The 13490-nt window shown below is 36.6% G+C and overlaps 1 protein-coding gene across 1 annotated transcript in view; it reads right to left on the bottom strand.

Moving 5' to 3' along the window:
* Positions 1 to 9445: 9445 nt before the first annotated feature.
* Positions 9446 to 13490, bottom strand: part of HELRODRAFT_165025 (hypothetical protein) — a gene marked incomplete at both ends in the record, with an annotated part of 5496 nt that continues 1451 nt past the window's right edge. Inside the window, 2 exons of the mRNA XM_009030931.1 lie at positions 9446 to 9724; positions 10862 to 10918. Coding sequence (XP_009029179.1) covers positions 9446 to 9724; positions 10862 to 10918 — 336 coding nt within the window. The remainder of the gene's footprint in view (positions 9725 to 10861; positions 10919 to 13490) is intronic.

Raw genomic sequence — 13490 nt, 5'->3', positions numbered from 1 at the left:
TATTTTATCTATTGTTGAATTGTTAAAATTATTGTTGACAAGGAATTGTTTTATTTTATCGAGTTCTTTACGAAATTCAAGTGGTTCAGAGCTGTGTGAATATGCCCGTCTGACATACGATATTATCACACTATTCTTATACCGATCTGGACACTCGCTATTTCCTTTCATGCATATCCCGTTGTTGGTTGGTTTGACGTAAACAGATGTGCGAAATGTGTTGGGTGTTAACTGATCAATTAAAATATCAAGATAGGTCAATTTATTGTCATTACTTTTTTCCACAGTAAATTTTAAACATGAGTTAAGGTGAAACAATTTATTCAGCTGTGTTATATCTCTCTCAAATTTGGTTATGACAAATATATCATCGATATATCTACAATATACGAGAGGTTTACGATAACGCTTGAAGATTTTGTATTCAATTGTTCCCATATAAAAATTTGCGAACAAGACTCCCAGCGGAGACCCCATAGCTACGCCATCGGTTTGCACGTACATGTGTCCAGCGGGGCATACAAACAGTGACCGCTTCGTGCATATTTCTAACAAACGTTTTAGATCCTCTTCTCTAATATCCAAACATGGATAACTCCATTCATAGCAATAACAACAACTCAAACAACAATACCGACAATGCAAAATTAACTTTATTTTATCGTAACTTAATGAGCTCTTCGTATAAAGAAGACGAATATATAATTAGAAAAATCATTAAAAAAGGAGTCCATCCAGTTGATTCTAATGAAAAAATAAACCTTCTTATTTATTATAAAAATTTTAAGTCGCAACAACTACTAATAAAAAATAGTCCCAACGTTAAACTAGCAACAACACAGCACTCCCACGTCATCTACCAATTTCTATGTCCTCACGAAGACTGTAGGCTTCGTCCATCTTCTTATATTGGAATGAATACCACAAAACTGACACTCCGTTTAACCTGCCATTTGAACATCGGAGCTCCAAATCAACACTACCATGACTGCCACAACCAGCAATTATCCCGCAAAATATTAGAAGATAATACTAAAATATTAATGAAAGACACTAATTTTAACAGACTACAAATTTTAGAATCCCTATTTATTAATATTTATAAACCTAATTTGAAGAAACAAATTTATTCCAATTTTATTTTACCTTCATCACGAAATGTTTAATTTATTATTATTATTATTAACATAATATTACACATATAATATATTTTATTATGTTATATTACAAAATAATTGTTTATTCTACTTAATTTAACTACTTAAGTTATTTAACTTTAATCGTTACGTTACTTTCGCGCTCAACTCTTATTACGTCATCTGACAGTTTATTGTTATGTTTTATTTGAATTAATATTAAATTGCCTGAAGATGAATTATAAAATTCGAAACGTCGCTTAATAAATAATTATATAATGAATATTGGTGTTCTAATTTTTAATTTAAATTATAATTATAAAAAACTAATAAGAAAAATAGAAAATCTTAATAAAAAATTAAATAACAATAATATAAGCATCGAGTTTAATGAAATATGCTTAAATGAAAATTTGTTACCGAAATTTACTGATATATATATATATATATATATATTTCAAAAATTCAACACTACTTTCAACATTGTTCAACTTTTTCATATTTCTTATATCGCGGACCAGTTTTGTTGCCACAACACCAAGATCATTTCTTTAATCTTAGTAGCCATCAGTTGACAGTAGATGAAAAACAATTTTTGAACCTCGGCTTAAATTGTCACCTCATAAAAAACAAACCACAAATAAATAAAGAAATATGAAAAAGTTGAACAATGTTCAAAGTAGTGTTGAATTTTTGAAATGTTGCGTTAACAATAGTCTGTTACCAAAAAAAAAAAAAATATATGTATATATATATGTATATATATATATACATATATATAATTCGGTACGAGGTTTTCAGAAAGACATGTTCGATTAAAAATAATACCCAAATTTGTAGTTATTTGCTTTTTAAATACGACGCAATTTATCAGATTCGTATTTATTCATGCCTGTGATTTGGCTGACGGCCGTTTCGGCTAGTGTCATCGTACATGTATATATATGTGTGTATATGCAAACATGCGGATCTTAAAAATAAATAAAAAGCTCAGCCTTAACGAAAAATTGAAAATGGAAAAGTTTTTATCATTGTTGGATAATGTAGTTTAATCTAAACCTGATTTATTTTAAAATCAGATTGAAGATGACGAAGATGAAGAAGAGGCCGGATACACAGACAGTACATTGTGAACTTACCGAAAACTATTTATGAACTGCTTATAAAAAAAAACAAGGCATATTTATCATGTTTATATCTAAATGTTTAATTTTTGGACATGTTTATGTTTAAAAATTAGATGAAAAAAGTGTTAGCGTTCTTTATTTCGCGATCAATCGGAATAAGATCGAACAAAAATTGCTCCGCTTTTGCTAAGGAAGAGAAACCTTTGTGATGGCGTCAGTTAGTTCATGGTTGTATCTTTTATGTTCCTGAAACAAAAAAAATCCACAATAAATAAGGAGTATACGTATTACACTTCAAAAAATCTTCAAAAAATATAACTATTTCCAACACCAATAATGAAAAAAATACAAATTTACTGCAAAAATATGTTGTCTGACGAGATAATCTGAAAGCGTTCACGTAAGTAAATAAATAAAATAAAATTTACACTGCTGTAACAGCTGATAAAAATGTCAAATGAAATTTTATATTTACATCGAGCGTACTGTTGTAGTCCTTGAACGCTCGTTACTACCAACGCCAATGTTATAACTCAAAGATCTCTATATATCCAACATAAGTTTTGTAGCTTCCAACGATTGTCGAGTTATCGTTATTCCGTAGGTTCAAGATTTCCGATAGATAAACACAACTGCTTAAAACACAAACTTTGTTGAAAGTTTATTTGAATGCCAACAGTAGCCTAATAGAAACACTAAACTAATCCAAGTAGCCATATAAATCACAATTACAACTTGGCATCAAACCTCGCTACCCCTGTTTCTTATATAGCCTCTACAGTAAATTTTTACAATCCTCTCTGGTTTACAATCAAAAGATTACAAATATAGTAAAGATAACAATAAATAGGATGGCAAATAATATAGCGCAATTAGATCATTCCGGCGGTTATGACTACCGAAATGACTAATAACATCCACAATGCACAAACACAATTACAAGAAAAACAAAACACCAATAACGGGCGACATAGCGCATAGGAATAAAATAATACTTTGTTACAAGATTACTTTCCTCTGACTTTAGCTTACGCCTGAGCTTACGTCTGTTTTTCATTTAGACTACTGCGACTATTTTTCGTTAGTGCACCCATCCAGCTTATTTCTTTGCTCTCAGCTCAACTTCATTAATCAACCTACACAGGTCTCTCATTCATCAACGTAATACTCTCAACTCTGCAGTAATCATTTACCATTTGCGCTAAATAAGCGTAAATGCCGTTGCCTTCCGACTCTCAGAAGGCAACGGAGCAGAATGGCTAAAATGGCCCGCTTCGTCGACAAAAACCCCGTGGACATCCAGGTGGGGAAGGTTTGTTGCAACTGTTTGTTGGATCGACTGATTTGGCGGTCCAATCGGCTTCACCGCGAGAAGGCGGTTGCTTCAGAGCCTCACTCTAGACACGATGCTTTCCCTCACAACACCATGATGCTTTCCATCTCACAACACCATGAACAAGCACATCGAAGGCCTCTAAAAGAACCAATATTTTAATGGCACTCAGTGGATAAGGAAATTCTTCTACAGATCTACAAAACCATCGGTCGTTCAACAATCGAGTATGCCTGTCCTGCCTGGGCATCACAACGCTCCATAATGCTGCATTCGTCTGGTTTTTGGTTGCCATGCCGTCGCATCAGAACGGCACCTGTACTCAGACTGCCAGATGTTAACGGTAAGGCAGCATTCAGAGCTAGTAGCCTCACAATTCCTCCTATGCCATAACCCGAGCCACCCGTGCCATAATATCATCAAACAACCTCGTCCTCATCGTGACATAAAGACCACCCTCCTCTCAAAATGGTCATCAACAATAAATGCGGTTCTACCAACAATAATCGACGATAATACCCTGAAGACAGCTTTGAAAAGCCTACTGTTTATATAAACACTGTTAAAGCCACCGCTGAGTCGTACCATTCGCTGTTATTGCTCGACGGACGGCCCCTCTTGAACCAAAAATAGATCCTTCAGAAGAATCACTTCCAAGAGTTATTAGACGGACCCTCGCCCAACTCCGGTCTGGCCACAGTATTTTTCTAAACAGCTACAAAAACAGAATCGACACCTGTCCTTTCTGCAACAATCATACAGATGATGTTCAACATATGTTTAGCTGTCCCCAAAACACCACGGATCTTCAACTAATAGACCTCTAGAGGAACCCTGTTGCAGTGGCGGATTGGCTGCTACCTCAATTGGAATCCTGAGGATCCCACGGAAGGGGCAACAACATTAGGCGTCAATCACCCTATAATCAAAACCTATATCCAGCGTAGTCTATACATCATGCTGGTCACTATTTTTCAATCAGACTCAAAATGTTAGAAAGTCTGCTCAAGTTAACCGTGATTTCTCTTGCTTTTCCTTCATTTTCTCTTTTCCACCTGACAACGTTCATCTCTTCAAAAACTATTTGAAGCATTTGGACGCAACATCAACAATAAGTGCCTCATAAGTGTATCTGACCCTCATGCTAGGTGCACTGGCTATGAGGTGCGTTCCCAGGTAGTGGATAGGGGAAAGTCCTGGGCAGGGAGATCTGGGATTGCATCGAATAATACAAAATAAGATGCCGCGAACCAACAGTACCAGAAGAAAGAAGACAACGGTGAAAGAGGCGGAAGATCCTAGGACAACGGCTCCAACAGCGGATGATCTTCTATTCTAAATCCACTGCCTTGTAGAACAGGGACCTTTGACCACTCGTGCCCAACAGTGCTCTCTTGAGCACGAAATAAACTGCAACCGCGCTGCCTTGTGTGCTTCCAGCAAAAAGGCTAGGCCTACTGCTAGCGGTTGTCATTAGGAATTGGGCAGTTCCAAATAAAAAAATTTTTTGACCCACACATATTCCATGTTATCACAAAAAAAGAAAAAATACCCTATTCCCAGAAAGACTTTAAATGGTCAAGAGGTGAGAATATCCAAAAAGCACGTAACAGTGTAGGGATGTTGCGGAAAATCGGGCGTTCCCTCCTGGAATATCAGACTTGGCACTTTAAATACTGGATCGCTTACTGGACGCTCCATGGAGATCGTCGACATGCTGGAAAGGCGAAGGGTTTATATCTGTTTTTTGCAGGAAACAAGATGGAAATCAAATGATGTCTCTTTCATTGGGAGTTACAAGTTGTTCTGGAATGGCCAAAAGACAGCCAAAAATGGAGTGGGAATCTTCATATAGGAATCACTAGCACAAAATGTACTGGAGGTGTCTCGAATCAGTTCACGCCTAATGCTGATTAAACTCAGAATGGGAAAACAGGTTCTGAATATTTTTTCACAGACCGGTGAATCTGAAGATGTCAAAAGTGACTTCTGGAACACACTCTCAGATGCCGTCAGAAAAACACCACCATCATCATTGATGTGGCGACCTCAACGGCCATGTTGGAGATAAAGCAAATGGGTTCCACGGTGTCCATGGAGGCTATTGCTTCGGATCTCAAAACGAAGACGGTGTACGGATTCTGGAACTTGCTGAAAGCCATGAACTCTCCCTGTTGAACACTTACTTCAAGAAGAGGCAGAATATTTGATCACATATGAAAGCGGGATGTCATGCACACAAATTGACTTTATTATTTAACAACACAGACGACTATTCAGGATAACCAAAGTCAGTCCATGCGAAGCCCCCTGCTCTTCATCACGGTGATGGAAGAAATAATCAAACCGATACGGTCAGATAACATATGGAATGTGATATATGAAGATTATATCGACCTGTCGGCGGCCTCGGAACATGACGCAGCTAGAAGTTTGAGGTCTGGAATACCCAGCTCGCCGAACACGGGCTAAAGGTAAACCCTGACAAAACAAAAATTATGATCACCGGTGGTACCGCGGTGTGTGGGGCTGAAGCTAGAAGCAACTCGATCAAATGCCTACGATGTCTCAGCAGTGGTGTCACAAGTGATGCTCGAGAATTACCGGCTCACTGAGAAATGTGACTGATTTCGTATGCCCCCCCCCCCTGCATCAGCCCGCCACAACGGAGCCCAAATAATAATACTATTACCGGGATCAAAACTGTTACTTCATTTCAGTATTTTGGAAATGTGCTGGATTGTACTGGAACAGCTAATGCCACCGTTCGTGGACGCATACGTGCGGCGTGGGGCAGATGGTACCTTCTTGCCTCGGTACTGATGCGGGTTAGCATTCCTCTACCGCTCCGCTCAGAGCTATACAACACAGCTATACGTTCTGTTCTGATGTATGGTGCAAAGACGTGGCCGGTGCCAATAAAACTCGAACAGCAGCTTCACCGAACTGACATGAAGATGATTCGTTGGATGCAGCATGTTGACCTAAGAGACCATATCCGAACAACCGAGATCCTGAACCGATCAGGACTGTGCACGTTAAATGATGCATGTCGTCGTCATCGCCTAAGATGGTTTGGCCATGTGAAGCGAAGCGAAAACGATACAATAATTTCCGTTACTGAGCACCAGTTGCCTGGCACCCGCTCAAGAAGTCGCCCAAAAAAGTTCTGGACGCCGACCATACAGGAGGACTTGAAGACACTTGGTCTCAAGGAGACAGACGCAATGGATGAATAGATCGGCTTGGAGACAGAAACTGATGAAATGAATAAAAAAATCCGACCCATAACGGATGGAGACTATAAACGAGGATTGATTAACACTAAGCATAGGGCACGGTATTGAATGACATATTATTACTCATTATCAATACCAATACCGAATAAATAAAAATTATTACTTTTACTGTACTTTCAAGTTTGTTCACATCGTGAGCAAATTTTTCATACCTTTTCCACTTATTTTCATATTCCATATTTATTCTATGGATGCAAATCACCTAAATTAAAAAAATTATTATTGATAAAGAAAGTAATTCAAAAACAAAAATGTCGAATATATTTCAAACGTTTAAAATACCATTTAAATTTTTTCAGGAACCATAGTTCAAATATATTTCACAACACTCGTACCTTTTATAAACCAATATTATTGTTTCTATAATTCTTAAAATCTCAGATTCGTCGAAACTCAAAAGTTTGTTTTTTTTTAGAAAAATAATGCATTAAATTATTTTCAAGTTTATGTCTGTTCAAGTTCATCATTGTTCAACAATTTTATGATCTAAAACGCTCAACTTTTATTGAAAATTATTCCTTGAACGTCAACAAATCAAGATTTTATTATAAAAAAAATAAAATAGTATATTGAATTTGAATGTAAAATGATTTTTAAGACATTGTGACAAATTATTAATATTGATAATAATTATTAATACAAAAATTATATTATAAAAAATTTAGTTTAAACAGTAGTTTGAATAAATGTCCTGGGTATGACATAAAACTGCATCCACGCTGCCTTGCGTGCTTTTGAGTGAAAGGCTAGGCCCACCGCTTATAACTGGTGGTTGTCGTCAGGATGGGTGTCCGGATGTAAAAAATTTCCCCAAATTATTCCTATGCTATCACAAAGAAAAACAACGGCCCCTAGTCCCCAGCAGGCCTTAAGTGGTCAAGGGGTGCCAAGAATCTCTAGGAAGTATGCAATAGCGGAGGGATGTTGCAGAAAAATTCAGAATGGCCCCTCTATGGTACTTAGATTTGGAACGCTCAATGTTGGATCAAGCAATGGCAAAAATCAAAGTCTGTAGATGACCATAAAATTTTCCGTGAGAAGAACAACTATGCAAGACGTCAAGTTGCACTGGCACGAACAGATCAGTGCAGAGAGTGGCTCACTAAAAGCAAAGGTGAACAAATGAAATCTCTGTATCGTATAGCAAAACAAGCAAAGCGTACGAAACAAGACATAGTTGGTGCCTCATGTATCAAAAACGACAAAAATGAGATGGTTCTTGAACAAGATGAGATCAAGCTACAGTGGAGAGAATAGTTCAATCGTCTGTTAAACGAAACAAATCCCATCAATGTTAACTTTGACGCTCCACCCATCGAAGGTCCGATTCCAGACATCACTGTAAAGGAGCTTACAGAAGCTCTGAAAGCTATGAAAGTTGGAAAGGCAGACATCCCACTACCACTATGATCAAGACTTTATAAATCTGTGATACGTCCGGTCTTGTTATATGGTGCAGAAACATGGCCAATGACAACCAAACTGGAACAACAACTTCAACGAACCGACATGAAAATGCTCCGATGGATGCAACGAATTAGTCTGAAGGACCACATCAAATCTACCGAAATCCTGCGTCCTGCCGGTTTAGATGATATAAAGGACAAATGCCGGCAACACCGTCTGCGGTGGTTTGGTCATGTCAAACAAAATGGAAACAGTGCCATAACTTCTCTTGCAGATGTTGAAGTACCTGGCACACGTCCCAAAGGCCGTCCAAAGAAGTCCTGGTCGCAAACAATCGAGCAAGACATGAAAGCTCTAAATTTAAATGAAATGGATACAACTGATCGTCTAATTTGGCTGTAATTGCAGCGTTTATCAAAACGGTTATGTATGTAATCCAATCTGTACTGGCTCGCGATTGGTGGTCTAACTGTGTTGCTACAATCTTTTGAAATTTTTCTCGATGAATATTGCTTTTCAGCTTCCACGTTTTGATTCTCCGAGCTATTTGTTTAGACTAATGTTTTGACAGTTCGACAACCAGGACTGCCACAAAGAGTCTATGCTGGGCGACACATGATTCGCCAGGTATAACTTTGACATTTTTGAATAGCCTTCGGTGTTGTTGCTTGACAGCGAAGAAATCAATTTGCGTGGCTGATGGTCCACTTTTGTATGTTATGAGATGGTCCAACCTCTTTCTTATATATGTGTTCAGTAAACAAAACCCGTGACTTTCAGCAAACTCAAGGATGCGGTTGCCATCTTTTTCATTCCGTTCTCCATAGCCAAAACCGCCATGTACGTTGTCAAAACCATCTGTTTTCTCTCATTGAAATCGCCTCCAATCAGAATTGTTTTAGATTTTGGTATTGTTGAGGTGGTGTCAGAGAATGCAGCCCAGAAGTCATTTTTCGTCTCTTTTGATTCGTCTGTCTGTGGTGCGTATGCAGAAAAAATAATCTTTGTTTGCTTTTCTATGCGAAGCTTGATCCACAAAAGACGTGAATTAATCCTTTTAATATCCAGTACTTCTTGGGCTAGCGGTTCTCTGACAAAAATTCCAACACCATTTTTGGCTTTCTTTTACCATTCCAGAATATTTTATATTTTTCCTTTGTCTGAGTTGACATGACAGACACCATTCGATTTCCATCGGATTTCCTGAAGGCAGCAGATGTCAATCCTTTTACGCTCGAGCATTTCTGCGTTTTTCATGCTGGGGCCAGTCAGTGATGCAACATTGAGCGTTCCAAGTACCATAGAAGGGCCATTCTGAATTTTTCTGCAGCATCCCTCCACTATTGCATACTTCCCAGGGATTCTTGGCACCCCTTGACCACTTAAGGCCTGCTGGAGAGCCGTTGGCGAGCCGTTGTTTTTCTTTGTGATGGCATAGGAATAATTTGGGAAAAAATTTTTACATCCGGACACCCATCCTGACGACAATCCCCAGTTATAAGCGGTGGGCCTAGCCTTTTGCTCAAAAGCACGCAAGACAGCGTGGATGCAGTTTTATGTCATACCCAGGACCATAATAGTTTATATTTTTTTTTGTCTGATGTGAAATGACAAACACGAAAGATGATTTCATTATAGTTGTTAAAATAAAAAACATCTGAATGATAATTTGCACATCAAGGAAAATAATGCATCATCAAAAGCGTTCATTTGATAACGTCTACAAAATAATTTTAAGATATCAAAAACAAATTAGGAAAAAAGACAGAAACTTGTAAAATTGGCATTGCCAAAAAATTTGATGTATCCGACATCATTGATCACTTGAATATTATCAATATCAAGACATTATGTTTTCATCTACTTCGTAAAAGAATAACAATATAAAAAATGAAATAAAAACTGACAAATTATTAATTCAGTATCAGAGTCGGACATTTTTGCCGGATATTTTTCATCAGACTCTAAATCCGGAAATTAATATGAATTAGAAAAAAGTTTTAATTTGAAAACGTTTTTCAGAATCGTGTTTTTTTTAATGTGTAGAATCATATTTAATACTAAAATTAAATGCTAACAACATGAATAAAATTACATAATTTTCTTTCAGTATGTTTTGATACAAGTATAAATAATTACATTGAAAATTTTTTAAGTGTTTTTTAAAGTATTTTTTTTATTTAATAGTGATATTTAACTAAAATTATGATACAAAAGTTTAAAATTTTTTCTGGAAGTCGGAACCCGGAATTGGGAGTCGGATATTTTGCATCCGATTCCAACACCATTGTAAACTTTATTTCATCTTTGTGTCAACTGCAAATTTTTCAATTTGATCACAAATGAAGCTTCCCAATCAGAGTTTGTCTGAAAATTTGAAAGCAACAATCCAAGTGACGTCAAGCCATTAATTACCTTACTTGAAAAGGATAAAAGATGGTGCAAAAGTTTATCAAATTATTAAACTTTTGTAAATTTTTGTAAGGTGCTTTTGAGAAATTGATATAAAAATAGTTATACTCATGATAGTAATAACAATAATATTATTATTAAACTAACTTTCTCATCATTCAAGATGTATAGCTCACAATCAATTTTGTGTTTCAAAGCTGTAAACTAAACAAATAACAATCATAACAGTTATTCTTTATATTTAAAAATACAATAAGTAACAACTTCAGAGGCTAGCTGATGAAAAAGAGACATAACTTCTGAAGGATGAACAGCAATAGGAACAATCAGAATTTCTCAATATAACTTCTGAAGGATGAACAGCAATAAAAACAATCAGAATTTCTCAATAGTAGTTACCTATAATATGTAAAATTATTAAAATAATTTAAAAGTTTTTTACATGATCTCCTCAGAGGTATAAACAACAAATAAGTAAGTGTATGTAAATAAGTTAACTAATGCACACTGCGTACAATAGATGGGGATCTCTTTAAACTTGAAACCAGTCAGTGCGACATTATTGCTAGGCACCTTAACCATTGCATCATCATGCCCATATAACATCATAAAAAATTATTATCGATTTATTAATTTAAAGCAGTGTTGACGAGTACTCAAGTACATTGGTACTTAAGTACGTACTTAAGTATTAAAATGGTACTTATATACTTGTACTTGTATGTGAAAAAATTATACTTACGTACTTGTACTTAAGTACTTTTTTCAGTACTTATACTAATACATTTTTCTTATAAGTACTGACTAAAATAATTGTTGAGTTTAATCAGAATCTTAGATATCGCTCAGAACCATTTTAATTTTTAATTTCCAAGCTATCATTTTTTTCATCTATGCTCATTAGTTTCCGTTTTTCGTTTACATTCTGAATTCTGATAAAGATGGAGCGTGATGAAGAAAACTCGAGGATTTTGTCTTTAGTAGTTGGGAATTATTTTTTCGAAATTGTTGAAGATGATGGTTACGTTAATGTTGCAGCTTGTAGATCGTGCAAGCCAGAAACAACTTATTCGTGGACAGCATAAACGCCATCTAATTTTAACAAACACGTGAAGGTATGTTGTTAAAGTTAATCTAATTCATATTTTAAATTTTAATGATATCGACTAATCGCTATAATTTTATTAATGTTATTTTTGAGTGAAATCTATAATACCTTTTGTTTTTTTTTATTTTTATGTACAGAATATTCATGGAGAAAAATATCTCAAAATGATGCATGAAAATAAAAATAAATTGAAGACTGTGAAGCGAGGTGCACATGAAAATTGCCCAGTCTCAACTCCACCTACATAACAGTCAAAATTTGATTTTTCATCTGTATCACATGGAAAGTTAAATGACTTAATTGCCAATTTTGTTATTCTCGACATGCAGCCACTTGCTGTTGTAGAAGGAGAAGGCTTTAGAATTAAACTTAATCATGTGTTTCTTTGTTGGAAGAATATTGGTATTATTTAGTTGAATATTTATTGTTGGTTTACGTTTATCGATGAAAATTGATTTCGCTATCTTCACATGTAAAATTGGTGAGTGCGAGCATCAAAATTCTGAATACATCGGAATGACTACAACAACATTAACGAGAAGACTCACTATGCATAAGCAACATGGATCAATAAAAAAACCACCTAATAGAATTCATTTGATTTATTTATTCACTTGTAAAATTGGTGAGTGCGAGCATCAAAATTCTGAATACATCGGAATGACCACAACAACATTAACGAGAAGACTCACTATGCATAAGCAACATGGAACAATGAAAGACCACCTAATGGAACAACACAACACTATTATACAACAACAATAACACACGTTTAGACGGCATTTTCCCCGAGATCGGGGGTTGCCGTTTGGCTACCTATGATGAAACCGAAATACCCCTCGACGCCATCCACATCATTCACCTCATCCTCATCCATATCCATCCTCATCCATCCTCATCCATATCACTCGCCTCAGTATCACGCAACCCCGCTTTCACTCTGTCCTTCTCCACCTGCTCTCTCCATCCCAATCGCGGACGACCCCTTCCTACCACTCCTTCAACCTCGAACTCCTATACACAACACCGAGTTAGCCTTCACTCTCCTGTCACATACCCCACAGGGGTCTATTTTACTTATCACTCGCTCCCCACCTTCCCCACTCACCATTACCTTCGTCTTACCAATATTAACTTTTAACCCTTTCTTTTCAATAACACTTTTCCATCTGTCAAATTTTAACTGCAATTCTTCCATGCTATCAGCCATCAAGACTAAATCATCTGCATACAAAATCTCAAATAACAATCCCTCCATTATGTTTCCACACACAACATCCATCACAATTGCAAACAGAAACGGTGATAACACTGATCCTTGATGCACTCCTACCTTAACACTAAAAGCGTCCGACATCCCCCTTCCAACCCTCACCTTTGTCTTTGCCCCTTCATACAGCTGCATCACAGCTTTAACAAGTCTCTCATTCACTCCTTTCTTCCTCAACGCCCATTCAATGACCTTCCTCGGTACTCGATCAAAAGCCTTTTCTAGATCCACAAAACACATGTACAATCTTCGTTTCTTCTTTCTATAATTCTCCTGCAACATTCTCACCATGAACAACGCATCCACCGTTCCCCTACCAGGCATAAACCCACACTGCATTTCATTAACTGTCACCATACTTCTCAACCTCCTCTCAAGCACCCTCTCCACTATCTCAT

The sequence above is a fragment of the Helobdella robusta genome (genome assembly GCF_000326865.2).
Source record: "Helobdella robusta unplaced genomic scaffold HELROscaffold_7, whole genome shotgun sequence".
NCBI classification, from domain to species: Eukaryota; Metazoa; Annelida; class Clitellata; order Rhynchobdellida; family Glossiphoniidae; genus Helobdella; species Helobdella robusta.
Note: the sequence above shows the minus strand (reverse complement) of the source record. Positions and strands in the feature narration are given on the sequence as shown.